The sequence below is a fragment of the Myodes glareolus genome, chromosome 9 (genome assembly GCF_982192425.1).
Source record: "Myodes glareolus chromosome 9, mMyoGla1.1, whole genome shotgun sequence".
Taxonomy (NCBI): Eukaryota; Metazoa; Chordata; class Mammalia; order Rodentia; family Cricetidae; genus Myodes; species Myodes glareolus.
This window is the reverse complement of record NC_142034.1, coordinates 93,623,676-93,650,520: the sequence shown is the minus strand read 5'-3', so window position 1 is coordinate 93,650,520 and position 26,845 is coordinate 93,623,676. Positions and strand designations below refer to the sequence as shown.

At 51.6% G+C, this 26,845-nt stretch overlaps 1 protein-coding gene and 1 long non-coding RNA gene across 9 annotated transcripts; one reads left to right on the top strand and one right to left on the bottom strand.

Annotated features, from left to right (window-relative positions):
• Positions 1 to 454: 454 nt before the first annotated feature.
• Capn15 (calpain 15) lies at positions 455 to 26,763 on the bottom strand. 8 transcript variants are annotated; one of them, XM_087910739.1, is made up of 12 exons: positions 26,522 to 26,760; positions 15,220 to 15,508; positions 6,033 to 7,506; positions 5,291 to 5,499; positions 5,006 to 5,189; positions 4,715 to 4,938; positions 4,024 to 4,149; positions 3,790 to 3,942; positions 2,741 to 2,902; positions 2,157 to 2,655; positions 1,899 to 2,077; positions 455 to 1,824 (listed from the first exon to the last, which is right to left on the bottom strand). In XM_087910739.1, the coding sequence occupies exons 2-12, from the start codon at positions 15,393 to 15,395 to the stop codon at positions 1,647 to 1,649; spliced, it is 3,564 nt and encodes a 1,187-aa protein (XP_087766865.1). In that variant the 5' UTR covers positions 15,396 to 15,508; positions 26,522 to 26,760; the 3' UTR covers positions 455 to 1,646. The 8 variants fall into 8 exon arrangements, 6 of the variants coding, with proteins under 6 accessions (XP_087766865.1, XP_087766866.1, XP_087766868.1 ...); XM_087910740.1 differs by lacking the exon at positions 26,522 to 26,760 and adding an exon at positions 16,024 to 16,814; XM_087910741.1 differs by having other exon boundaries at positions 1,677 to 1,820; positions 26,522 to 26,761.
• Positions 7,497 to 9,413, top strand: LOC125401738 (uncharacterized). Its single transcript, XR_007232454.3, has 2 exons — positions 7,497 to 7,610; positions 8,817 to 9,413. It is a non-coding gene; the product is annotated as an uncharacterized LOC125401738 (long non-coding RNA).
• Positions 26,764 to 26,845: the final 82 nt, after the last annotated feature.

Here is a 26,845-nt window from a genome sequence, read left to right as displayed (position 1 = left end):
CTGAAGGGGCCTGGGCTGCTGGCCAGAGATGGGCCCAGCCTGCACCAAGCTGGGAGGGGACACAGCTAAGAAGAGAGCAGCAGCTACAGTCCCACTCACCCTCTGGCTCCATCTGCTCCTTCCTGGTGACTGATGGATTCAGACAGCCTTCATCCCCCCCAGTGCAGGAAGGAAAAAAAAGATACTTGCACACATGTTGTCCTGCCCACCATGTTGGTCCTACCTGGTTGTAGGGCTAAAACCCTAGGGTTGGCTCCAGCCTCTGTCTCACCTGGATACTTACTACTTCATCTGGCTGGCTCACAGCTCATCTCACCTTAGGCAGAAGCAAGAACTGCCCCCCCACCCACTCTGGTACTCTTCTGCATACAGTTCTATCCCCGCGCTGGCCTCTGGAACAGCCTGTTTCTGTGTGTGTAGGGAAAGAGAGGGTGACAAAAGACTGAAAGCTCCCTTACAAAACAAAACGCTTTTATTTGGTCCTTGGAGCCTGAGTGGAAATGGCCTATGGAGTCATCGAACAAGGAAGGGACTGATAGCTGATAAAATAGTCTCTGTGTTCGAAGAGCTGGTCCTATTTACAGGGTTAAAAATATTCACAGCTCAGAGTAAAAGGAGGCCCAGAGGGGAAGGGAATGTTTCTCTAGGTATAAAAACCCTTGCAAGCCCCATAGAGGCAAGGACAGTGGGTGTGCGAGCTGCCCACTACCTAGGGGGCTGCAGGACAGTGGCGGCCAGGTGGGGGGGGGCACAGGAAATGACTCAGGCGTCCATGTGACAGATAAGGGCTCTGATCTTGACAAGCAGCTAGGGGAATGCTGGGCAGGTGGACAGCTTAGCTCCCTCATCTAGGAGAGGAAGTAGTCAGTCACACCTTACATGTGCCTGTGACGGGACTGGGTTGGAGGGTGTCCTTTGTGGACAGACCGAGGCAATGGGACAGCGCTGATGGTGGCCAGGGAAGCTAAGGACGAAGCGCTTCTCCAGACAGCCAGGAAGGGTCCGGCTCCCAACCTGCCACCTCATCATGGCTTCGATCCTGGCAGGTGCTCCAGGAATTGCATAGTGTTGCAGGAGAGGCAGCTGTCCCCAAGCCCTGGCTGATGGCCACCAAGCATCTGCTTCCTGCAATGCGCCGCTCATGTGCCAGGGCTATCAGGACCCTGCTCACTAGGCAGGGAGCTGGGCTTGGGAACAAACCAAGGGGGGGGAAGCAGCAGATCAGAGCCTCCGCAAAGGGTTGCCTAGGCTCTCAAGGCAGGATCATGGCCTCTGAACCCCCAGATCTGGTTCTCTGAACATGTATCTGGACTGCCTCTCTATAGCAAGTGACTGCATATTCACAGGGCCTTGGCCACCTGAAGCTGTCCCCAGGGCTCAGGATAGAAGTACTGGAATGAAGCCCACCCGGCTCGAGGTATTCAGCATGGCAGCTGGGAGGCCTGGTGGGGGACTGAGGGTATTTGGAGTGTGGGAGGAGGGGAGGGAGGCCCAGGGGAGGCTGCACCCTGTAGCCGGCGGCTCCCTGGGCAGGGTCCTGAGATTCTGGTTCAAGCATCCTCCATTGGGGGTCTCCCTCATAAAGTGCATGTAGGGGAGGGCAGGTGGGTGGATCTGCACATAGGCCCTGCCCTAGGGAACTGTAGTCATAGTGGCCGGGGTCCATGGAGACCAGCCACATCAGGTGTGAGTGGGGGGCTGTGGGTACCCCTAGAGGCCGTCCAGTCGCTGAGGAAGGCCTGGGCTGCTTTGCGATGTGCCAGGCGGTGGGTGATAGAGAATCCAGCATTGCCTTCCAGCTGGGACAAGATCACCAGGACCTGCCTGCAGAAGAGGGCTGATGAGGATCAGTGGGAGACCAGGGCCTACGGTAGGGGAAAAAAACAGCAGGTACCCACCTGTGCAGAGGTGGTACACTGTCCTGGGTGCGCAGGCTGCCACGTGTGGATACCACATTGAAGCTGTCGGTGCAATCACATTGCACATGCAGGTAGGACTTGGGGTGCCGGTTCTCCACTACCACGATGAGCCCCGCCCAGCCATGAGTCAGGTAGTAGCAGGTCATGCCCTCTCGGCCCTGGGCACAGGCACAGGGTGGGTGGGCCAGGGCTGGTGGTTGCCCACCCGCTGCCCTCCCCCATCAGGACCCCACCCACCTCATGCCGCTCGCCCCGGCTCTCAGTGAGCAGGATGATGGCATCGGCCAGTGTGGTTGGCTGCGCCTCCACCGGCTCCACCATGACCAGCCTGGAGCTGTACACTGCGAGTACGTGGCCGGGTGGCTCGGGGGCACCTCGGGGGGCCCCTGTTGAGGGGCTGGAGGCTGTGAGGGGTGTGGATAGCGGAGCCAGCAGCTTTCCCGTGGGTGGGCTTTGGGGCTCAGAGGATGGGAAGGTGGGTATGGGCCTCATCTGGCTGGGGCCCTTACCCTGGGCAGGGGGCCCTGGTGGAGCAGGGTTCCAGTGGTTGAAGGCACAGCACACCACAGCATACTCGCCAGGTTCCAGCATGACATCACAGTTCACAAACTTCTTAACAGCACGTTTGCTGTGGGCCAAGAGGCGGCCCAGGCTCAGGCGGCCACCAGTGCCAAAAGTGGCCCGGAACACCAGGATGCAGAGATCCAGGAGGTGGCTGTCTACTGAATCCGAGCGCCTGAGGGCCAGAGATAACAGGCTGCTGCTCATGTGGCCATAGCCATGAGCTTCTAGCTTGGTATATTGCTCAACCTGTTGCCTACCTGCTGCCCTCCTGGAAAAGGGCAAACTCCAGGGAGGCACGCTCCAGCACTGTCAGCGCGGTCACACCCACTGGTCCACTGGCAGTGCTTGGGAAACATCCCTGAACCCGTGCCTCCTGCCAATCTGAGTGCACCTTGCAGATGTCCACAGAGTCAAAGTACCTAGACAGTGAGGGAAAGGGGCAGCTGAGCAGAGTGCAGCCCGATGCCCCAGCTCTGGGATGCGGAGCCCACACTACGGCCTCTGCTCTCAGTCTTCAGCACTCACGGCAGTCTCCCTGCTTCACCGTTCCCTTTCAGTTGTTTCTCACCACTCTTTCCCGGCCCTGGGAGCCCCTTAAGCGGGAAGCACTTCTCTAGCTGTAGCCCTGTCGTGGTTTGCACATGAAGTATCTGGTCCCCGGCTGGTGGTACTACTGCAGTCAGGAGGGAACTGACCTCATCAGCCATTGATGAGTTCATAGCTGAATGAACAGGCTATCAAGAGGTGGTGCCTGGTTGGAGGAAGGACACTTCCAGGTTGAGGCCTGGTCTTTGAAGGATATGTGTGGCCTCTACCTGTCTGTCTCTGCTTCTTGAAGGCAACGAGGTGAGCATACCATACCCTTCTGCCTTACCAGATCTATAGCAATGGTCAGCTGATCTGTACTGAAATATTTGAAGCCATGAACAAAGTAAGTTTTGTTTTTGAGATGGGGTCTCATATTGCCCAGGCAGGCCTGAAACTCATGGACTTCAGGAACTTGGGACCCTCCTCCCTCAGTTGCTGGAGCGTTGGGATTACAGATGTGTGTGCTAGCATACCTATTCACTCCTGCTTTTAAACTGTTCTCCAGCATCTGCCACAGTGACAGCAACTGATATGGTTCCTGAATACCACGGGGGTGCAGAATGACACACACAAGCCCTGCTTCATATAAACCTAAATTCCTTGGCCAGACCAAGAGCTGCCTTTCAGAGGCCCGCAGGAGCTGGGACACAGACAAGCTGCTTACCTAGACCAGATCCCTGAGGATCTGGTCACAGGAAAGGTGAGGGCATCCAGGTACCTGATAAAGTCACTATACTCCATCCAGAAAACACCCTCGCTGCTGCCATGTGGCATGAGCTCAGCTCGTAGGTGCCCTGGCCAGTGTGGCCACTCATCCGACCAGCTGCCATTCCAGGAGAAACGGCCCCATGGGTTCCGGAGTCGCAGGAGCCTATAGATCACAGGACTGAGAACCAAGACTATGTGCCTTGTGTCCATGCACTTGTCCACCCTCAGCCAGTTGGGCCCTTACCTGGAGCCCTGAACATCACGAACATCCAAGATGGAGTAAGCATGGCGGGGGCGCAGACCCAGGCTCTCGTAAGCAGCATCATCTACCTTCATGTTACCTCCCCCACAGGAGGCACCCATGAGAAACCTGTTTAGGCAGAGTGACACTGGCTGATGGAATGGGTGGTAACAGGGGAGATGACCCTTCTTGAATATGGGGGTATAGTCTGGGACCCATGTGACACACGCTTTCTGGATGAGCTCAGTGTGTCTGGCTAGAACAAGCTGGTTTCTGAAGGCTTAGGCCTGAAATGTGGGCAGTACTACTGCCTAGGTTCAGCTGGAGGTAGGGATTTTGGCATCCTCTCCCAGGACTAGAACTTCTGTAGGTCTTTGGGTCTAGACTCTTCTAGACCTTGGGAAAGGAGTGTCAAGGTTCACAACACCGACCAGGGTGTGGCATGTCTCAGAACACCTCCTCCTACTCCTCAGGGTCTCTCTGTGAACTCTTGCCTGTATTTTCCTAAGTGAGAGGTAATGAGATCTGGCCTCTTTCTAGGGTGGCTACCTAGAATGGCTATACTTCTTAGCTATGGCTCACTAAGAACCTAGTTAGATGCGGGTACAGTCAGAGGGCACTGGCCCCACTTCTCCCACCACTCCACTCTTCTCTCCTCCCAATGCCACAGACCATGGCAGCGACGGCCTCTTACCCAGCCTCCTTAGAACTCAGCATTTTGGCCCAGATGAGGTCAGTATCAACAGGTTCTTCTCGGGGATTAGTGGAGCTGACCTGCAGCGCCAGACTCTCACAGGGGGCACCGGTGAGTGTGGCCAGGCCTTCAATGGCACGCCCTGCCTGGAGTGCAAAGTAGGAGCCGTGCAGCTTGGCCAGCGCCTTCTCAATGAGGGCCACCCACAGCTGCTTCCGTTGTGCCTGGGGGAGGGATCAGAGTCATAGGTTGCCTGGTTTTCCGACCCGGCCTCCCACCTGGTTGTCCCACCTGTGAGAAGAGCAGAAAGCCAGCCTCGTCGCAGGGCAGCATGTCGTCCACAAGTACTGTTGTCCACGTGCCATCCTTGCACAGCCGCACCTGGTAGGCGCCCTCTGCACATAGGCTACGTGTAACCATCACCCTCTCCACAAGGTCGGGACGTTCAGCCAGGACTGCCAACGCACTCAGGAACCTGGATGGAGCCAGGCAACTTCACAACATGCCCACAACTGGACCAGTAGCCTCCATCCTCCCCTGAACCTGTCTGTTCCTGGCAGGAACCTGGAGCCTCACCAGCAGTTCCCCAGCAGGCCCTGTAGGATGTCAGAGGGCCTCAGGGTGTGGAAGACTGACCACGGAGTGCCTTGGTCCCTGAAGACAGAGCAGTTGATTTCGTGGGGCCGCAGCCACTGCTTCACTCGCTGCTGGACGCTGTCGCCCACTGGGAAGCCGACAGATGCAGGCCCGGGGGGGAAGCTGTCATCCACAAAGTTCACACTGTTCTGCAGGGACCATGGCCGGACACTCAGGCTGGGCAGGGCAGCCTCAGGCCCAGAATGATTCCACTCTACCTTTTGGGGGAAAGACCCCCACCCTCCCAAGAGAGCTTTAGAAGGTTAGGGTGGGGTTCTTGCATATGATACCGACCTTGGTGCTAGGCAACTCTGAATGGTTTGAAGGGCTCACCATCAGGATGATCCTGAGTGGGCATGGGGACACATGGCCTTCCTGCCCATGACACTGTAGGCCAATGGCAACCATGCCACAGTGAGCATGTTAGCCTAGGAGATGGCACAGCTCCAGCTGCTCCTTCAGCTGACCCAAGGGTGAAGCCACCCAGGGTTCAGGCTCTGCAGCTCAAATGGAGCACCAGGTATCCCTTGAGCTCTAATGGGGTATGCTGCCCTGTGTTAGACAGCCTCACTGGGTCTGGGAGCCTCCTAGGCCTACGAGCTGAGGGACTGTGACATGAATAGTGGAGGTAAAAGTTACCTTGGGCCAAGCTGCTCTCAGCCTCAGAAAAGAAGCTCCTTACCTCTCTGCAGAAAGCCACTATGTTCTCCCAGAGTGCCTTGGCCTCGCCCTCGTCTGTCTGCCTCCGCTTCTCCACATGCATGCTCTCCCTGCGCCTCAGGGGTGTAGCCCCCCGGCACTGGGTCACTAGAAGCTGTGGTGTATGGCAGGCTGCACAGTGCTTGGCCCGCGGTGTGTTGATCAGAGTGCAGGCAGGGCAGGCCCACTGGCCCAGGCGATCAGGCAAGAGGCGGGCAGCCTTGTGTGCTGAGGGAGCTCGTCCACAGCAGCCGACACAGGGGCCAGGCTTGTCGGCACCACAGTCGGGGCAGTGGGTAGGGGGCTCACTGTGCTCCTGGAAACCATGCAGCTTGGAGCCGCCACATGCTGAACACCTGGGGGCTGTTGTGGGGTTCCTAAGTGTGCACCTGGCACATGACCAGGTGGTGAAGTCAGGGCTGGAGGGGCTGGCAGGTGTGTAGCGCACAGTGTCTCCAGCCAGGTCAATGACATCACTGCACGACTCACAGCGGGCAGGGCTGCTTTCTGGGGCCTCCTCCTCCAATACACTCAGTCGCTTGCCTGGTAGCAACTCCTTGCCTGATAGCAGCTCAGCTAGGCGGGAGGCCCCAGCTGCAGCTCTTCCAGGGCCCTGTGGAGGCCCTTTGGAGCTTGTGGAGGTCAAAGACTGAGCAGCCTCAGGCACAGGTGGCTGAAGCTGAGGAGGGACCTCCCGGCGGCTTCTGGGCACAGGGTTGTTCTGTAGGGTGGGTGAGAAGGGGCTGAAGGGTGGTACCCTGGGGGGCTCCTGGTCAGTGGAGATGGGACCCTGGCTGGTAGAAGGAGAATCAGCATCAGCACTTTCCCCAGGGAGGATAGGCTGGGATGGAACAGGAACAACATGGAAGCCAGTAGGGGCCACAACCTCGGGAACCACCAGGGCCTCTGGGGGGATGCGAGGTAATGACAGTTTCCGGGGTCCCCCACAGGCAGAACAAGAGCTGGCCACTGGTGTGTTATGCAGTGTACAGCGCTGGCATGCCCAGCCACTGCCAGGCTCAGCCCCTTCCCCTTCGTCCTCCTGCTCCTTTTCTTCTTCTTTCTCAGGGTGCCCTCTGACTGGCTCCATGGCCACTAGCCCTGCTGTCCGCACAGAGCCTGCTTCCTCCTTGCAGTTGCCCTTTGGTTCCACCAGGATGGTGGGTGGCTTGGGCAGGACCCCATTGATAATGGGCAGCAGAGGGGCTCCAGGAACAGGCTCTGGGGTAAAGCCACACACTTCGCAAGCCTCTTTGCCTAAAAAGTTCCGGAATGTACAACGCGCACAGGGCCATTTCTGCTCCTCCACGCTGAGTCGCAGGATCTGGTCAAGATCTGGCTTGTGCCTGGGGGCCTCACAGATGGAGCACTGGCGTTGGCCGGCAGGGTTCAGAAAGGTGCAGCGCGCACAGGACCACTCCCCAACTGTGGCCATAGACCCAGGAGAATGCGTGTGGCTGCAAGGGAAGAACCTGATTAGTATGACTTCTTGAGGCCTAAAGTCACTGTGTTCCATGGGGAGACGGGCAGCACTATTCCATGGAGGGTGACTGGGACTAAGGTAGGTGCCTGACTGGATGTAGAGCCAGCAATATGGAAAGTGTGGTCACCTTGCGGTCAGCAATGTTCTGAGGGATAATGGTGGGAGCAGTCTTATTCAAGAACAGCCTAAGCCTTTGCCCAGTGTGCATCCTCAGCTTTGTAGTTTCCTCATCCATAGGTGCCAAGGGAGACTCCTTGAGCCCAGGTCAGGGTGGAATTAGAGCTAAACTTGGGCATTCTGGCCTTTTCCTATGGGCTTAGCACACTCCACACCTTTAGACTTGTAGCAGGGTGGCAGTGAGGACTGGGAGGCTTGTAGATCCTTCTTGGAAAGGCTACCTGAGCAGTGAGGATGCAAAGCAGACACAGCGTGAGCCTGGATGGAGGTTGAGGTTATGAGGCTTGCACATTGCATTATTCTAAGAATTTGACATGCTTCTGGGCTTTGAACAAACACATAGAATACATGGAGTGCAGTCTCTGGGCTTGGGTGGAGGCGGGTTTCCTGGGCTCCTGGCCTGACTGCCTGCTCCCAGGATGGGTCCCTCAGGTGGATGGAAAGGGTGCTAGACTCCACAACAGGGATGAGCTGCAAACACACTTCCACAATACCGATCTGTAGAACTGACCATAGCTGCTCTGCCTCTAGGAAAATCAATTGCTTTTTACAATGAAGCACCGTTATGCTTCTAACCTTTGGTTAAGGAAGAAGAAAACATTCCTCTTCATAAAAACAAACAAACCAAACAAAAACTAATTCTTCCCTCCAAAAGATGACTCGCTTAAGGGCCCAGAGTTGATTCTCATTCCACCAGCCTGTGTAGGTTGGGTAACCCCAGGAGAGACAGGTAGAGGTGCTTAGACTCTTGTGCAGAAGCTTCTGAGCTGCCCATGGCCTTGCCCACCATTCTGAGAGCCCTGGAGCAGCAAATGTGCAGGTATACCAGGCTCAGGTCAGAGCCTGGAGCTCACCAGACCTCTCTCCTCCACTCCTTTCCTTGGAGAGGGCTCATGGTTGAGGTGTCCCCTACACCTCTCCCATACAAGAGCACTACTGTCTCCACCTGCACATCTACTTCATAGCACAACAAGATGGGCATCCCAGAGGGCCCTGGTGAGCCATAGTAAGTTTGACAGGTTACCTCCCAGGGACCTCCTGAGGTAAGTCAATCCTCATGAAATGTTCCTTAGGAGGCTCTCAGGGCATTCTCTGATTCAACCCTAGGCCACTGACCGAACAGACTGAGGAAGGTTGTGATGGCTAATTAATGCTTCCTGTCTACTCGGCCGGATTTGGAATCACATAGAAGACACACCTTGGCAGAATCTTTGAGGGTGCTTCCAGAGAGGTTTAACTCAAGAGGGAAGATCCACTCTGTAGTCCAGGCAGGTCTCAGACTTATAAAGACTCTGTCTCTTCCAAGTACTGACCGGATTTAACAGCATGTCCCACCACGCCGAGCCCAAAACACCCACTCTGAATATGGACAGCACTATCCCATAGACTGGGATTCCAGGTTAAATAAAAAGGGGGAAAGGAGGGCCATTATTAAATCTGATGACCTGAGTTTGACATCTGGGGACCCACATGGTGGATGGAAAGGACCAACTCTCATAAAGTGTCCTCTGGCCTCCACAGGTGAGCCACGGCATGCATGGATGTATACACACAACATACATTAATATGTAAAAAAGGAGAAAGCATGAGCTTCTTTGATTCTTAACTGCAGTTGTCTCATGCTCCCATGGCCATGCTCTCCTTGAATAATGGACTGTGTACCCTCTGTGATGGTTTAAATAAAAATGGCCCAGTAGGCTTATATATTTGAATACTTAGTCAGATTTTCTGCAAGGCCTTGAGAAGGCACAATGCTGTGAAGGTAAACTCCAAGATGCAATGAACACCCCATGATGCTGGAAATGCCAGGACCATAGAATGTCTGCTGAGGAAAGCTGCTGCAGTGGAGTGGAGCTAGCTTAAGAGAGCGGCTATGTGTGCTGGAGACAGCACAAGTGGAGAATGGGGTTATTCAAGGCTGTTGGAGTCTAGAGAATGTCACAATAAGCCACAGGTGCAGGACATTGAGCTTCTGGGTATGGGTTTGGTCTTCCTTGGCCCTATTTTACTTTGCAATGCCCCATTTCCTCTCTTTTGGAAGGGGGTATGCTTACTCTATGCCATTGTATACTGGAATTATATAAACTTCATAGTTAAGAGACTGACTTGATTGTTGACATGAGCCAGGTGTGGTGGCTATAATTCCAGCACTCAGGAGGCAGAGGCAGGCGATCACTCTCGTACCTCTGAAATATACTGAATCCTACCGGCAAGCCCATCTTTTTGATGGACTACGTACCCACAAAAACTGTAAGCTAAAATAAATCCTTGTTCTGTTAAGTGGGTTTTGTCAGGTACTTTGTCATAGCAAGAAGAAAAATGACTAATACAAATTTCAAAAATATTAGGGAGGAAGTTCAGGTGCTCATTCATCTCAGGAAATAGCCGGGATGGCCAGGGTCTGGCTTTGGCTCAGTTGAACCTAAAGCACGGCCATTGACTGGGATGAGAGGAGAAAGAGGAACCACACAGGAAGCTCATAGTAGACAAGCCCAATCAGGAAGACTCCAGCTGTAGTATAGGACAGCTCCAAAGAAAACAATGCCTAAAGATCAAACTTATTCCAGAGGCCAAGCTGAGGGTCTTCTGTAACCAGAAAACCTCTCAATACCAAGGACTCTTAGGGTAATTCCGGTCAGCTTTGTGCTATGAACCTCCCAGGACCCTTTACCCTCCTTGGTTCACCTGCTAATGCCCATAGTCCATGACCAGTCCTTTACTGCAAGGCCTGGGAATGGACCCAGGGCTCAAGACCTGAAGTCCATAGGCAAGGCCAAACCACCACAAAAAGTCTGTGTAGAGCTGAAGACCCAATAAAATCTGTATATAGACTGGCAAAACCTCTGAGAAACTCTCAGCACAACAGTGAGAGTGTTGCTAAGTGGCAGAGTGCTTGACTAGCATGAATGAGATGCTGGGCTCGACTCCTAGATCCAGAAGTAAAAAGAAATTAAAAAGGGTTTTTGCACTTGATTTTCTAGAATTCTCAACACAAATACTCCTAAATCACAGCACATGAGCTCACAGAAGTAGTTCCAACTTTTCAGGACACGGGCTCAGAACAGAGAGCAAACTGAGGCAACCGGCAGAAGTCCACTCAGAACACTGGCTTTGTTCTTGGTTCTCTGGGCAGAGCAACACTCAGATTTCATGCAAAGGGAGGTGACAGGCTTCAAAGCTACAACAGAGTCTACCTGAGTAACCAGGAAATGAGCATCCAGAGGACCTAGAGGTTGCTGCATCCTGCTGTGGTCTTGGCAAGAAGTCTCTCACCTCTTAGGAAGGATTGGCTAGCTAATTAGGTCATTAAAAGATGGGATGCCTTGGGCTGAAGAGATGGCTCAGCGGTAAAGAGCACTGCCTGCTCTTCTAGAGGTCCTGAGTTCAATTCCCAGCAACCACATGGTGGCTCACAACCATCTGAAATGAGATCTGATGCCCTCTTTTGGCCTGCAGGCAGACACACAGACAGAATATCATATACATAATAAATAAATATTTTTAAAAAAAAGAGATGAGATGCCTTTGCTCCACAGAGCAGCTTCACACCCTACCCTTGCCAGTTTCTTACCCTGTCCTGAGGACCTATATAAGGGTGAGGGTAGTGTCTCCCTTCCCAGGGAAATGTACAAAACAGCCCAGCTGTTTTCCTGGGCTGACTACAGGCTGGACTGCTCAGTTTTTCTGGATGGGTGTGTCCTCCTTGCCTCTGTCCCTAGGCAGCCAACGCCTGAATCAACTGTCTACTGATTAACCAGTCAGGTGAGGTTGGATATAAGCAGGGTTCCTATACTGGGCTCTCACTGGTGGAGGAGGGAAATCCACTGTACCTTGATCTCCTGGGCTCAGGTGATGAGTTGTCTTTTTACCCATACAATGGGTGTTACCCAAAAGGAGAGTACCAGCTAGCTGGGGGCGGCAGTCCTGAGAGATATGAGGAACTGCTACTTTCTGCCCTATGCTTCTCCCAGCCCACCCGATGTCCTACAAACACTGGGGGAAAGGCTCTCTGTTTCCTATGCTTGTGCTGTGTTACTTCTATGTGAGTATACACACATATGTGGGGAAGGAGTCCTGAAGGGTGTCCACAGAGTAGTGTCACCTTCGGCTTTCCTGCCACCTATCTAGTCCAGTAACCTCTGATGTCCATCCCCTCTCTAGTTTGGATAAGTATGGATTCTTCCAGATCATTAACACTGTTTATTTCTGATTCAACTTGGATGCCCGCTGCCTACTTAAGTCCTAGGCCTAGTGAGAACTAGTACATACTGGGGATGCCACTTGAGGGGAAGGGCCTGGCAAGAGGCTGGAGTAATAGGAAGTAAAGACATCCTCAAGTCTTGGGTCTCTCTTTCTCTCCTCTTAATCCCACTTCCTTGCTTAGCTCAGATGAACCTGTCCAGCCAAACAGTTCTGGATGTCTTTAAATGTTTCCTTTCTTCACATAGCCCAGTTGTATTTGAGCTGCTGAGCCTCCTGCTTCTGCCTCCAGAGTGTTGGAATTACAGGCACACACTTTCACGCCTGGCCATAGTTCTGGATTTTAAAATCTTGTGATTTATTTATTTATTTTGAGCCAGGGTCTCTCTTTGTAGTCCCAGCTGTCCTGGAACTCAGAGATTCACCTGCCTCAAAATTCTTGTGCTTTAGTTGGGCAGTGGTGGCACATGCCTTTAATCCCAGCACTTGGGAGGCAGAGGCAGGCAGATCTATCTATGTGAGTTTGAAACCAGCCTGGTCTACAAAATGAGTTCCTGGATAGGCTCCAAAGCTACATAGAAATCCTGTCTCAAAAACGAAACAAAAAATCTTGTGCTTTAAATATACACATATATTAAGCAATATATGTATGTATATGTACCATGCACATGCTGGAGCCCTTAGAGGTCAGAAGAGCCATTGGATCCCCAGGAACTGAGTTTCAGGTGGTTAGGAGCCACAGTGTGAACCAGGTCCCCTGGAAGAGTGGTAAGTGCTCTTAGCCACTGTGCCACCTCTATAACCTCCTAAATCTTGTGCTTTTACTTTTGTTTTATGAGACAGAGTTCACTCAGCAGCCTGCCTAGCCTGGAACTTATTATGTGGCCCAGGCTGCACCAAACTCTCAGCAATGTTCTTTTGCCTCTTGCCTCAGCTTGCCAAAATCTGTAGCAATAGGGTGTGATACACAATGTTGAGCAACACCTCACCCCGCAACTCACTTAAAAATTTAAACCTTGAACTTTCATTTACACACATGAACTTAGGAAAATATAAAAGTAGGACAGCCACCCACCCATGTGACAAGTACATGGTGACATTCTCCGCTGGAACACTGCTTACTGACACAAGACTGAGAAAACACGTGCAACATATAGCCTCAGCACACAAAGCCACAGTGGGCCTAGACATTTGACTCTTAACAGTTTCCCCTCAGGAGATACACACAGATACACACATACATATACACACATATGAAAACATGAGCTGTTCAACACCAATAGTCATCAGAAAAATGCAAATTAAATCAAGTAAAGCTCCACTGCACACCCTGCAGGATGGTTAGAGTCAAAGACAGATGATAGCAAGCATTATCAAAGTCAGGGGACACTGCCAACACTGTTAGTGGAATGTAAGTGGGCCAACCCCCGAGACAGCAGTGTTTCTCAGAATGTTGTGTAAACTCACCACAAACACAGCAGCAGCTCCAGATCAGGGATACACCCAAAACAATTAAACACATGCCCACATAAAACCTTCCGCATGAAAGTTTATAAACGGCATCATCATAAGAGCTAAGTGAGCAGACAAGCCAAACGTAGCTTATTCCTGCAACAGAAGACCACGGGAGCACACAAAGAATGGAAGTCCATGCTGCAATGGGGATGAACCTTAGGGGACAGTATGCTGAGTGAAGGCAGCCTGTCAGACATGTGGTCACATGTGAAATCTCTAGAAAAGGTAAACCTACAAACAGGAAGCACGTTAGTGGCTACCTGGGGCCAGAGCAGGGACAGAATGACTGCAAACAGAATCTCGTTCAGGTGCAAACTAACTCAGAAGGGTTTATGAACTGGTTGAAAATGATGTGTACATACATTGAGAACAGGTAAATTTGATGGTGTGTGGAGCTTTATGTCAACTTGATATAAGCTGGGGTCATTCTGGAAGAGCGCTCCTCAATTAGAAAATACCCCACTATCTGGCCTGTGGCAATTCTGTGGTGCATTTTCGTGATTGATGATAGATGTAGGAGGGCCCAGCTTACTGCGGGCAGTGCTACTCTTGGACTGGTGGTCCTGGATGCTATAAGGCAAGCTGAGCAAGCCACAAGGAGCAACCCAGCAAGCAGCACTTCTCTATGGCTTCTGCATCAGCTCCTGCCTCCAGGTTTCCACCCTGAGTTCCTTCAATGACACACAGTGCTGTGGAACTGTAAGCTAAAATAAATTCTTCCCTCCCCTAGTTGATTTTGGTCAATGGTGTTTTTTTTCACAGCAACAGAAAAACTAAGACAGTGTATAAGTCATATTCTAATAAAACTGCTTAACAGAATTAAAACTTGTATTAAAGATACTGCCTGGAGCATCCTGAGTACTAAGGGCACAGAGGCACTGTAATGTCTTCACGCACATGAGAAACTGCACCATCTCCACTTGCTTGAAGAGCCCTGCTATAGTGCTGCTTGTACTGTCTCTGGACCTTGAATTTCCAGTGGTTGACTCTCCCAACCACTAGAGTGACTCAGATCTACAGACTCATTTGGTGTCAGTGCCTTCTTCCAGCATCTCCTAAAGGTCACTTGTCTGCCAGCTCAGAAGGAAGTCTCCTGTCTGCGCTCTATGCCCAGCTAACTTCCTATGGCCGACAGATGGATGAGTGAGCTGTTTGTGGAAGTCACAACCATGCACTTCTCTGAGTAAAGAAAAGATCAGAGTGTTACCTGGGTTCTCTAGACCAGAGCACTAGGTCTGCAACCTCTCTGAGGTGAACCCTGGGTATTTATGGGGTGCCAGATACCCTTCCTTTAAAAATGACATGCATGTCTTATAAAAGACTCGCAGGTAAAGGCTGTGGTTCCCCACAGCCAGGCTGGCATCCTTAGAGACAGCCATACTGGAGCATAGGTACCACAGGCTGGGAAAGGGAAGCAGTGCTCAATTCTGACGACTGTGTGAAGTAAGTCAGTCAGCACTCTTAATACATGCTAGCTACAAGGGCTGAAGTTATCAGCCTCCAAGGCAGGGGTCTCCAGACAGCCTTCATAGGAATTCAGAAGACCCTGGGCAGGTACTGCTCAACAGTAGACCATAGCAAAACCTCAGGCAAGGGAAAGTCTCAGACTCGCCAGCCAAGAGCAGCAATAACCCAGATCAGATAGCTCCTGCACCTTTAGGGGAAATGAGCTGACAGAGAGCACTGATAAACGGAAACCCCTGTTCTGAGCAAGCATCTGTGCCAAGGAGGGACACACTGAAAAAGAGGTCTCCTGCCTAAGACCCCTCAGGGTTGCCCCTCCCCACCTTCTTACCTTCGGGCCCGGGGACGTGGGTGCTGTCTGGTGACCAGAGCACTTCCCCAGACAGTCTCCCCAGGTCCGCTCCTACACCAGCCAGCTGCTGCCGGGGGCCCTGGGTAGGGTGGCCCCCCAGGGAAGCCGTGGTCTGACTCCGTCTCGGCAGCCAAGGAGGAGGCGGAGCTCCCCATGGCCCCCCTGACAGTGGCCACGAAGAGAGCCGGGCCTGGTCACCTCTGGCCGGTGGCACGCGAACGGAAGCATGGAGAGAGGAGAGTGCCCACACCGGAGGAAGGGCAGCCGGCTGGTCAGTGACACAACAACAGAAATAAACAGAATAAAAAGAGAGAAGAAACAGTGTGATTCACACAGATGAAACTCTAGGCCCTGGGAGAGTTTCCCAGTATGCCAAGCGGCCTGGGGTACACAAGGGGAAAGTGGGGCTCAGGGACCTGGGCATGACTTTAAAGTATTCAGTACTGTAGGGCACATCCCATAGACAAGCCCCACAAGGGAATATAGGTCAGAGACCAAAGGTCAGCACCAAATGGAGCTGTAGTTCCTGACTTGAGGCATATTAGGGTTTCATGTTATCACCCTAACCTGAAAAACCCACCGTCCTCTCAAACTAGTCTCTAGTCTTCCATCAGAACAGTTTGCCTTACCACTGAAGAGACTATCAAGGGGACATTTAGCCCACAGGAAAGGAAAAACAATGAAGGAGCAGAGGGCACAGCAGGATGGCCCTTGAAGAGCTAAGAGGTCAGGGCCAAACTGTGCCTTTAGAAGGGCAGCAGCTGACTGTGTAAACACACTTACCAGGCAAACCCTAGACCTGGAGAATGCCAGGGAACCCGAGAAACTGTCCATGACCAGGAGGAAGAGGGTAGATTTTTGTGCTGCAAGGAGAGCCAGTTTATACCTGTTGGCAGTTGGGGAGACCAACACACACAGGGTGACTGGGTCTGTGTGTGTGTGTGTCCCCTCTTTGGGCAGTAGGTTAAGATGTCTGGATAGGTAGACCACACACTTGTCCTGGTTTCAGCAGTTCCCACCCTGGCTCCCCTACCACCACTGACAGCACTTTCTCTGGCTTCTGAGTAAGCCTCTATAACACTGACTCTGGTATTAGGGTATAGATGAGGGGAGGCTGATATAAGGAGCCAAGAGACACACCTAAAGTACTATGGGGTCAAGGGACAGTCCCACATGACAAGTACCAGCCTGTGTAGTACTTCTGAGAGTCAGCAACTTGACACCTGAGAGGACCACCAGCATCAAGCCCAAACTCTCTCAACACAGTCAGGCATGGGGCCAGGTAGTCCTGCAACCTCTCACCATGAAGTTGCAGCTAGAACCAGCTGTTTCTCCCATGAAGTAATGTTTTCCAGCTTCTGAGTTAGCATGTAAGGGACTGCTTTTGCCAAGGGACTGGTCCTATTGGCTTGGTGACCCTGTGATATTTGAAAGTTTTTAATTCATACTTTGAAATGGCCAGAAAACAAAACAAGCCAGGTAGCTTTGGTGCACGCTTTTAGGAGGAATAGGCAGATGGATTTCTGTGAGTTCAAAGCTAGCCTGGCTTACAGAGTTGTTTTAACACCTGCAAACCCACACCTCAAAAAAAAAAAAAAAGAATGAAAGGGTATGAGAAATGAAACTTATGTGAGCTAAAATGTCACACACACGCCCTTTTTCTGAAGACAGGGTCTCACTATGCAGCCCAGATTGCATTTCAACTCAGGGTCCTCCTGCCTCTGCCTCCCAAGTACTGTGACTACAAGTGTAAGCTACCACGTCAGGCTTGAAATTCACATTTCAGTGTCTACAAATGGTTTGGCTAGACAAGGCTGTGCTCACTTATTTACATGCTGTCTGTGGCTTCTCTCAGAGATTACACAGCACAAGACACCACAGATGCTCCCAAGTGTTCCTTTACCAAGGGCTGGCTGGCCCAGATCAGACAGTAGAGTACAGGTTCATGATTCCTGCAAGCCACACAAAAGAGGCACAAAAACTAAGAGACAGCTGGAGATCTGGCCATAAGCCACAGTGGAAGAATTCCCAAAATCATCTTCTGACTTCCACATGTGTGTATATGTTCCCTGCCCTAATAATAACAATAATAATAATATAAAAAGTTAAAAAAATAACAGGTGGAACTGGGTATGTTCAGATCTGTAACCCAGTACAAGGGAAGCTAAAGAAGAAATCAAGGTTTCTAGGACAGTCTGGGGTACACACTGAAACTCTGTCTCAAAAATGAACAAAACAGGGAGTTTGAGAGATGGTTCAATGGTTAAGAGTACTTTGTTGCTATTGCAGAGAACCTGAGTTGGATTCCCAGATGGTTCACAACCATCTATAATTCCAGTTCTAGGGGATCTGACATGCTGTTCTCAAATCCATGGGTACCAGACACACATGATTCACATACATACATGTAGGCAAAACATTCGTATATATAAAATAATAAATCTTTAAAAAACCCCCACAAAACAACAAAAACAAAGATCAGGTAAAAAGATTTCAGCATACTTTGTGTAATCTAACATATCTAGAAAGCTGTCCTTTCAGTATGAAATTATCACAAATGACATTACTGAGTTACTAAGTATCCCCTTTTTGGTCAAGGTGCCTCTCCTGACTCCCTAGCCCATTCATGGTGTTACTAAGTAACCTTAGCTAATCGCCCACTCTTATGGCCTTTGATTGTTTTCACATAGGGTTTTACATTGCCTACATTGCTACATTGCCTAAACTGGGAGCAAACTCCCAATTCTCCTGCCTCAGCTTTTTGAGTACTACAATTACAGGCATGACCATGGCACTTGGCCCTGATCAAGATCTTTAGACTGTTTTCTAGCTCAACAAAGACATGTCACTTCATGGGACTCAGTAGCCACACGTGCTGGTTGCTCTGTATGGGTGTTAGTGAACCGTTGGTGTTGGTGACAGGATTCTGTTCAGGCGCCCAGAAACACACACTCTGTCCACCAGACCCACATTATAATGGTCACCCTGTGCACCTGCCTCTCCTGTGATTGTCAGCGCCAGAACAATCCCCCAAACTGACAAGCCCTAGCAATACAGGAGACTCCTGTGAGAAATGCACCCCAACATTTCTGATGCTCCTCTCTCACATTCAAACCCCGAGCAGGTAAGAGGGAGGGAAGAGTGTTGGGAACTGGGCTCAGCGGAGATGCCCATGACACAGAAACTGCTTACAATAGGGTCCTGAGGTGATCTACTGCCAACACTGGGCTTTGCTACATTCACTGTGAAAGCATGCACTATACTCATGGGCTGCCTCCAGGAGGATGGATTACCTGCTTCTCCAGAAGATATTAGAGTTCTGCATGAACTTGAGTGCTGCTTGACCCATAGCTCCTATAATCCCCACCTATCCCTCTCATCATCCTGTCCAGGGACTATCCTCCTCCTGCCTTTGTGCTTGCTCACTGGGGATGCCTTGAGCATAGAATCTCTTGAAAGGGTAGGGACAGCACATTCTTTTTTTGCTAAGTATGCAGAGCAAAGAAGAAAGGTAGGCAGGAAGAGCAATGCTCTCAGTTCTCCATGCTATAAAGTCCCAACCATATCCAATGTTAGGATGGAGAGAGTCCCTTGGTGTGCTGAAGAGCCTCTGTCTTGACTAAAGGCCACCTAAAAGATGCTAGCAGTCTTAGTACACCCTTACCCCCCAACACACACACCAGAGAGCAGTTGGCTATTAGGTCTTTGTTGGCCTAGGGGGCCCTGTTACCTCAAGAGGCTGGCATCAGTATTTCTCATGTATCCCAAGCTAGCCTAAAACACTATGTAACCAAGGATATTCTTCCACTCCTGATCCTCCTGCCACTGTCTTCCAAGTATAGGATTATAAGCATGTGTCACCACACCCAACTGTACACATGTGCTTCTTGAAACCCACCTTCCTTCTGCAGGCTTTTTTGGCACAACTATAGGCTCCAGCACCTTCTGTGGTTGTTAACTCCACATGTATGGTAGACAGCTGTATAGAAAAAAGGTTCTACATGACTTCCTTCTGGGTTCTGACAACTGCACTCAGGGACCTCTGAAAGGGTAGAAGGGGAATCCAGTAGCAGCCCTAGCTAGAGAGTGTTGGCTGTTTCTCTGGCTTGGCCAACCCTCTACGGAAGCAATTATCACACCCAGGCCACTTTGCCAAGGACACTGGGACCTCCTTTGAGTGAAGGAGGCTGGCCCCTCCCAGGTCTCTCCCATCTAGGCCAGAGCATACCAATATAATTAGCATGTGGTGACAGGCAGGGATGCGCAAGAATGCCAACACAGGTGGATCCAGTTTTTGTTCACATTCTGGTTGCCTAGGCTGTACTCCAAAGAGAACAGGAAGGAGAAGAGAGTATGTCCCCCAATCTGGGTGGCAGGCCTGAGCCACCCCAAGGGCTGTCTTCTCTGACAGGGCTTGCTGGTGGACAAAGCCCCTCCCTCCTCCTGAAAGCACTTCACTTGCACCTCCTTTTACTCCAGCTTGTGTGCTTAGCAAACACCCTTTGACCCCTGCTGCAGGTCAGGCTGTCTTAGGAGGCTGGACACAGCAAATAGTGATTCTCAGAGATCCTACCCCAGACGCTGTCTCACTGCTACATGACTTAAGTGTAACCACAGCAGTCTCCAACAAGAGGCAGAAGGGGCAGGGGGTACTAAGGACCACAAGATTTGAGAGATAGGTTCACCCATCTTATCAGTCCTAGGGCTTATGCCTTTCCCACTCCAAAACAAATCAGTCAGTTCCTCCCTTATTTGCATTTGGGAACTGTTCTACTTTTAAATGGGACAGTGGCCTAGATGAGGCTTCAAGGAAGCAAGGAAGTGGGGCTGCCACTGTTCTGAAAGCCAAAGTGTTAATTATCAAGGTGGATTAGCATGTCCCCAGCCTTGGTGTGAGATGTTCTCTGCACATGCTGAGGGCAGCTGGAGAATGTCCACCCAGGACAAGCATGAGAAGACAGGAGGATGCCTCCATGGATTCTGCATAGAACCACAAAGCGATACTCGCTGTCAGGAGTCCTAGTGATAACATCAACAGCTTCTTTCTGTTGTCCCCAGCTCCGCCTTCAGCTGAGAAAAGGTGTTGGTCATGACAGTAGTCTGGAGGTGAGATACTTAGTACATCCCAGGTAGGCCAGGCCCACAGTTCTTCCTCACGGGTGCTCAGGGTTGGAGGTTGGGTGGGGACCATCATGGCTTTCATAAGCCATGAGACCTAAGGGCTGCAAAACCTACCGTGAGGGTCCCTTAGTAGAGTCTGTCTTTTTGCCCCACACTAAAACAGCCAAGTCAGTATTTCCTGCCCAGAGCTCCCCAAGACTTGTGGGATACCTCATTCTCAGAAGGACAATCTGGGGATATCACTAAGTCAAGGCTAGGGAGACCTTGTGTTTCAAGGGTTCTTGGTATAGGAAGTACAATGTCTCCCTGTCTCCCCATTTAGGAGTGCCCTGAGCACAGTACCCAACCTCAGTAAAATAAGAACAGAATGCGGTTTCTCACACCAACTGATTAGAAGACCTACCACACAAGCTCCTCCTCTTGGTAATTTTACGAAGGGCCATCTTCTCCCATTCTAACTGCAGTAACCCCAATATCACTCGTCTCTTGAGACAGTGGATGGCAAGACAGAACATGAGTGCTAGCCGCACCTGGTACCAATAGGATCCACCATACCTTAGCATTGTACCTACCAGGGCAGGAGGCAGGCAGTCCAGCTGTGAAACCAAGAACAAACCACTGCTGGGCCGCAACTCAGGCAACACAGCTGACATCAAGGCCAGCTCCAGAGGAAATGGCCTGGGGACAGGAAGTGAATCCTCCTCAAGAAACTAGGCTGGGATCTACCCCAGGGGAGGACTCAACCATGTGAGAACTGGCTGAACAGCATTCCCTGAAAATAGGCAGAGTGCCTCCACAGAAATGGACCACCCTCCGCTCTTTGAGCCTCTTTTTGGCCAAGATATCACAGCACAAGAATTCCAGGTGGGGGTCACGGGCAGGCCATAGGCAGACATCTCAGATGGTACATCCAAGAGGGTATGAGGCCCAAAAGACAGAATTAAACCCCACTAGCAACAGCTTCCCCCAAAACAGTTTCTGTAAAGCCAGAGAACCCAGCTGGCAGGGCGGAGGGCTGGTCACCAGAGAGCACCGGCCCGGAGAAAGGGGCTCTTCACTCCCTCTCACCTCTGGGGCTCCATCAACCAAGCCACAGTGCTTGATAGCTCACCTGGGGCCACGCAGATGACAAAATGTCAGTGTGTCCACTGCAGCACTCACCAAGACAGCACGCTCCTCCTATCAGGGTTTGGACTTTGGCCCAAGAATGCCAAATGCAGCCTTTGGGATTATCTGCATGAGCAAAGTCCTGCAAATGAGTCTTGATTGGCCATGTGGTTCAGGCCCTGCCCTCTTCTACACTGCTATGCCCAGAGCCTCTATTTACTGCCCCACCTAAGCATATGCAACCTAGGCACTCCTTCCCTTTAAAAAGTTGTGTCTGTTCCCTAGCCAGAGACCACAGGAGACAACATGGTTTGCTGGCTCTTTACTGCCATTGCCACAGGAACCAACCTGTCCATGGCAAACAGGCTGTGGCATTGGTAGGACAACAGAGGGGGTAATGCAAGATCCTGTCTTGATGTTTCTCAACTTCGCTCTGCCCTTGGGTTGAGTTCATCGTCAGGGCCACAGATCAGTAGTAGCTGGCAAGGAAGCTTAGGCTGTCTAGGTACTGCCAGGGAACTGTGCCAAGGTTGGGGCAGGGCTCAGGGGAACAGCAGAGTGTCACCAGGATTCCCTGGACTCAGGTCCTGGCACTATTCAGTCGCTCCAACTGCCAATGGTAACCACTGTTTCAAGCTGCAAAGCTCTGCTCTTCTCAGCACCTGCTCACTAAGGCAGATGCTGCCATGCCAGGCAGGATACTCATGTGTCCTCACCCTGCACTTCCTTTCTGGGCCACTGTACCCTCCTCTACTCTCTTAGCCACTGCCTTCCCATATGAATCATACTGGAGACAGTGGCCATCACCCTCCACCTGCACACCACAGGAAGGGTGCAAGCTGAACTCAGAAAGTGAACCAGAGATTCTACTGAAAATGAAAAACCCACCTAAGGGCCAAGAGTAGGATAAAGACTTAGGTAGAAGGGTGCTGTCTTAAAGCCTCTCACTCTCCTGAATGGGAGATGAAGCCAGAACACGTCACAAGGTAGTTCTTAACCTTGAGTTTGAGATTTTTTTTTCTATTTTTGCCAAGTACTTCCTGGTCTCCAGCTTGTAAGTAGCAGTAAGCAACTGAGAGTGGAGTTGGGCATAGCTGTGCACACCAGCACTCCAGAGCTGGGGACTCTGAGTTCAAGGCCAGCCTGGTCTAGAGTGAGTCCTGAACAGTCAGGGCTACACAGAGTGACACTGCCTCACGCGCGCGCGCGTGTGTGTGTGTGTTCTCTCTCTCTCTCTCTCAAGGCTGGACCTCAGAGCAGCAGTGGGGCCCCCAGCTGCAGGCCTGTTCAGAACAAATGAGACACACCGATCCTGCTAGGTGAACTACAGCAGCTCTTGAGGCTGGGGCAAGGCTAGTCTGAGACATCTACATGCTGGCCCTGCTGCCTCCTAGACAGGGAAACGGTCCCTGAACGCCCTTCTTTCTGTGTTTCTGGAGTTGCACACCACCTTCGTTATACACTATGAAAAGGGAAATTATGTTTTTCAAAATGTTGTCAGGAAAACAAAGGATTTCAGTTTTTATTTCACAAGTTCAGTGTTGTTTGCTGTGGAATACAATTTGAAAAGAGAAGGTAGAAGGTAGCCTGGTGGCCTTGCCATCAGCAGAACAAGAATCACAGGGACACTCAAGCTCACTGCTGGCTCCAAAAGGAGATAGGAGCACTAGGGGGCCATAGTGTGTCTCGCAGCACTTCCTTCCCCAGTAGCTCTGACCTTTCCACATCTGCATAAAAGCAGGCGCTCCAGAAAGCTGTACAACTCATTGATTTTTCATCAAATGGTGTATGGTCAGCAAGATCAAGAAAGGGACAGAAAGTCTGGAAGTTCTTTAAATCTAAAGGGCAACTTTTTAAGAACCCTGGAGGAGGGCATGGGAGCAACTTCTGCAGCAAGGAGCACTCCACAGCTTTCCCATCCTATTAGCAGCAGCACGGCTGCACCTTGACATTTTCAAACGGCAACTATCGACATGCATTTCTTCCACTATCCCAAAGCTCTGCCCAAGCCCATCCTCCAGCTTAGCCACCAGGGAAGTGGGGAAAGCAGTATCAGGGAAGCAGGAGGCCATGACTATGCATTTGGCAATAAGAGGGTTGAGGCCAATGCACGTATTCCCCTTGGTTTCCTAACATGGAGACTTGAGGAAGCCTGCCCTAGTGCCTGGTGAATCCTTAGAGAGAGACAGCTACATCACTGGTTTCCCATACGGCAGCTTGTGCAGAAGAGTACAAAGAACAGTGAGGCGGTTCAGCACCTTAGGATGACTTACCTTAGGGTCCCACACTATCACTCCTGTATCTCCACACTGTGGTAGAGTACACCTGTCCTCCTCTAATTCCATCCCGGAAAACTGCCTTGTAGGGCCAGCCTGGGAAGCAACATGTTGCCCACATCAAGATGCTCTTTGGTCCACTGGTCGCAAGGTTCTACATGGTTATGCCATGACTCACAAAGTGGCAATCGTGTGGCAAAGCAGGTTTCAAGCACAGCCTCAACCCTCAGCCTCCTCTGTCTCCTTTCAGTGACACACAAGGGTCATAGGCTGCTATGTTCCTTCTCAGACTGAGAAACAAGATGAGGCCAGGTACCTGTTTCCAGAGACCACATGCTGCCCTTGTAGATAAGGAGATCTCTTCAACCTTAGAATTGACCCGGGGCTGGAGAGATGGCTCAATGGCTGCCTTTCCAGAGGACCTGGGTTCAAACGCTCCCAGCACCCACATGGCAGTTCACAACTGTCTGTAACTCAGTTTGGATCAGGAATCTAACACTATCACACCAATGTGCTTAAAATTAAATAAATAAATTACACACACACACACACACACACACACACACACACACACACGTCAATTGACCCAAGGCTACCAATGATCAGCAGCCAACTGAGAATGTTTATTGGCTACCTGCTCAGGGTGGAGCTGGACTGAGTCGGGTACCAGGACCTTCCAAGAAATAACATACATGACTTGAGAAGGGGAGACTCAGGAAGCTGGGGTGCCCCTGGTAGACCGCTCAGGATAAAGCAGAATGGAATCAGACGTATAAGGGTCAAATGGCTCTACCATGAATGTGGAAAGGTCAAATGGCAGAGAGCATTCAACCTGAGGAATTAGGAGATTAGGAACACCTGGAACCAGGAGCGCATGCATCTCAGGATGCTCTTGCTTGTCAGGTGACACAGCCAGTATGAAGTGGGGACCAGGCAAGAGATGCACAGCCAGGAAAAAGAACAATCTACACCCCTGGGGAGGGGGAGGGGGAGGGGGAGAGACAGGAAGTGTCCTTTTTCCAGGCTTGAGCCCAGAGCCTTAAGACCATAGCTGTGTTTTTCACATTCTGCCTCCCAGGCCATGCAGTGAGGACACCAGAATAAACCAATGTGACAAGTTACTGGTGATCTTGGCTTTCTGTGTTTGTTTTCCAAAGAGTTCAACATTTTTTATCTACCGCTTTTTTCTAATTTTTTTTTTTAAATTTTGCTTTCAGCCCCAGCGACTGTCTAGGGGAGGGAGAGGCAGCGCTGACCTTAAAGAGCACAGAACTGGACAAAGGACTGCTCTACCTTCCTCAGGCTCTTAACGGATCACCTCATCAACAGCACACACACAGAGGGCTCTTAGATCACCAAAAAAGGTTCTTCTCTCAAGTACCACCAGTGAGAATGTGGCAGGAGAAAGCGGTTCAGAGACTCAGAACTCCACCTACCCCTACCTTGACAACTGCTGTCCTCCAGCCTCAGCTTCCTTAACTGTAAAATGGGGCTTACCTGTTTTGCCCCAAGGCCCGGATAATGTACAATAGGGGCCAGGAAGGCTTGGGAGTAGACAAAGCCTGATAGTCAGAACCAGGGCAAAGTCTGGATCCAAGGATGGAGAGCAAAGAACCCATTTCTTCTGGAGGCCAAGCTGAGGCTTCTACCCAGATGTGGGGTCAGGGCCTGGCTCCTCCTACTCTCAGATACCATGACCAGCAGAGGTTCTGACGGGTAAGTCCCCATAAAGCTGAACAGTATCTGGAGCCATGGATCCAGCAAGGTTTAAATCTGCCTTCCTTGAGGTCACTGACCTGTTTGCCATTCAAACAGTTCCTGGGATTCTCAGATGTTGGGAAAGAAATAGGCCCGTCACTCTGGAGCAGAAGACCATAAAGGAAGTAGGATCAGCTACTTCATGGAAACAAGGTTGCTGTTCAACAAGACACAATTGTCCTAGTCTACAGAACTGTGTGGTCCTGAAGACATCCCTGACAGCCAGACTCTGGAAGCAGGGAGAAACTCAGAGGCAAGCTCCAGACTGAGACAAGGGAACTGCCACTGGAGGAGCAGAACTCAAGTTCCTTACTGAGGAGAGGTTCTTCCTGATGCAGGTATTGCTGACCTGCAGGGCCAGCCCCAAACGCCCACGAAGGTTCTCAGGTTCTCGGCCTGGGTGTTTAGAGTCCTGAAGCTCGGGAAAGTATCCTGTTTTAGAGTCTAGGTGTTTCACGGTCCTGTTACTGGTGTCTAGTAACAAACTACAGGGATCCTGAGAGCCAGCGCAGCAAGGGGCATCTAGTCACACAAACGGGTTCCCAGATCAGACCTAGAAGGGCTCCCTTTCCAGACAACAAAAAGAAAATCCCACAGCTGTCAAGGGGCCACTCTGTAACTTTCCCAGTCTACTGACAGGCCCACAAAAACAGAAGGAAGTGTGGGATGGGAAGGCACACAGGACGCCCTACGCGCTACTCTCTGCCGCCCCAGGTAGCTGCAGATTTCTTCAGGCAGAGCCCTCACTACATACACCTTCGTACAGAGTGGGCCAACGCTGCTTAGTCCCAGACAAGAGGGCACTCAAGGACAGGCAGGCACTGAGGGTCGCCTGCGTCTGAGGTTCCTGGGCTGGCCTCGAGTGACCCACACGACCAGCCCTTCCCTCTCACCCACGAGCTTGGCCACAAACCAGGCTGTTGCTCCCAACGCAAACACGGAGTATCCGGGCTGATGCCCCGAGGCCGAGCTCTATGAGTCCCTAGGCCGGCTGGCCCGCCGCCTACCGTGGAACTCACCTTAGCGAGCCGGCGGCGCCTTCTCAGCGCTCGCGGTCGGGCTAGGCGGGCGCGGCCTTGATGCCGGCCCTCAATCGGTTGACCCACAACTTCAACCGGAGGGCACTTAGGCCCCCTTCGCGCCAGCCGCGATGCTCCGTCGGCTTAGCGCGTTTCGGCCCCGAAGCTCTAGTCTCGGCCCGGCAACCTTACGCCGCCTCCGTAGCGCCCGCCGTCCCGCCCGGCCCACCCGGTACGCCTTACGCCTCCTCCGTAGCGTGGCGCCCAGCCGGGGCCCGCGGCTACGGCGCGTCGGGGGCGCACGCGGCACTGGAATCGCGCCGG

What these genes read in the sequence shown, in the direction of transcription:
- Capn15 (XM_087910739.1), bottom strand. Translation starts at nt 15,395, where the DNA reads ATGGGGAGCTCCGCCTCCTCCTTGGCTGCCGAGACGGAGTCAGACCAC. An exon ending in GCTTTCTGCTCTTCTCACAG is followed by an intron (nt 4,939 to 5,005) that starts GTGGGACAACCA and finishes TCCCTCCCCCAG; the next exon opens with GCACAACGGAAGCAGCTGTG. An exon ending in GAGTATAGTGACTTTATCAG is followed by an intron (nt 2,903 to 3,789) that starts GTACCTGGATGC and finishes CTCACTGTCTAG; the next exon opens with GTACTTTGACTCTGTGGACA.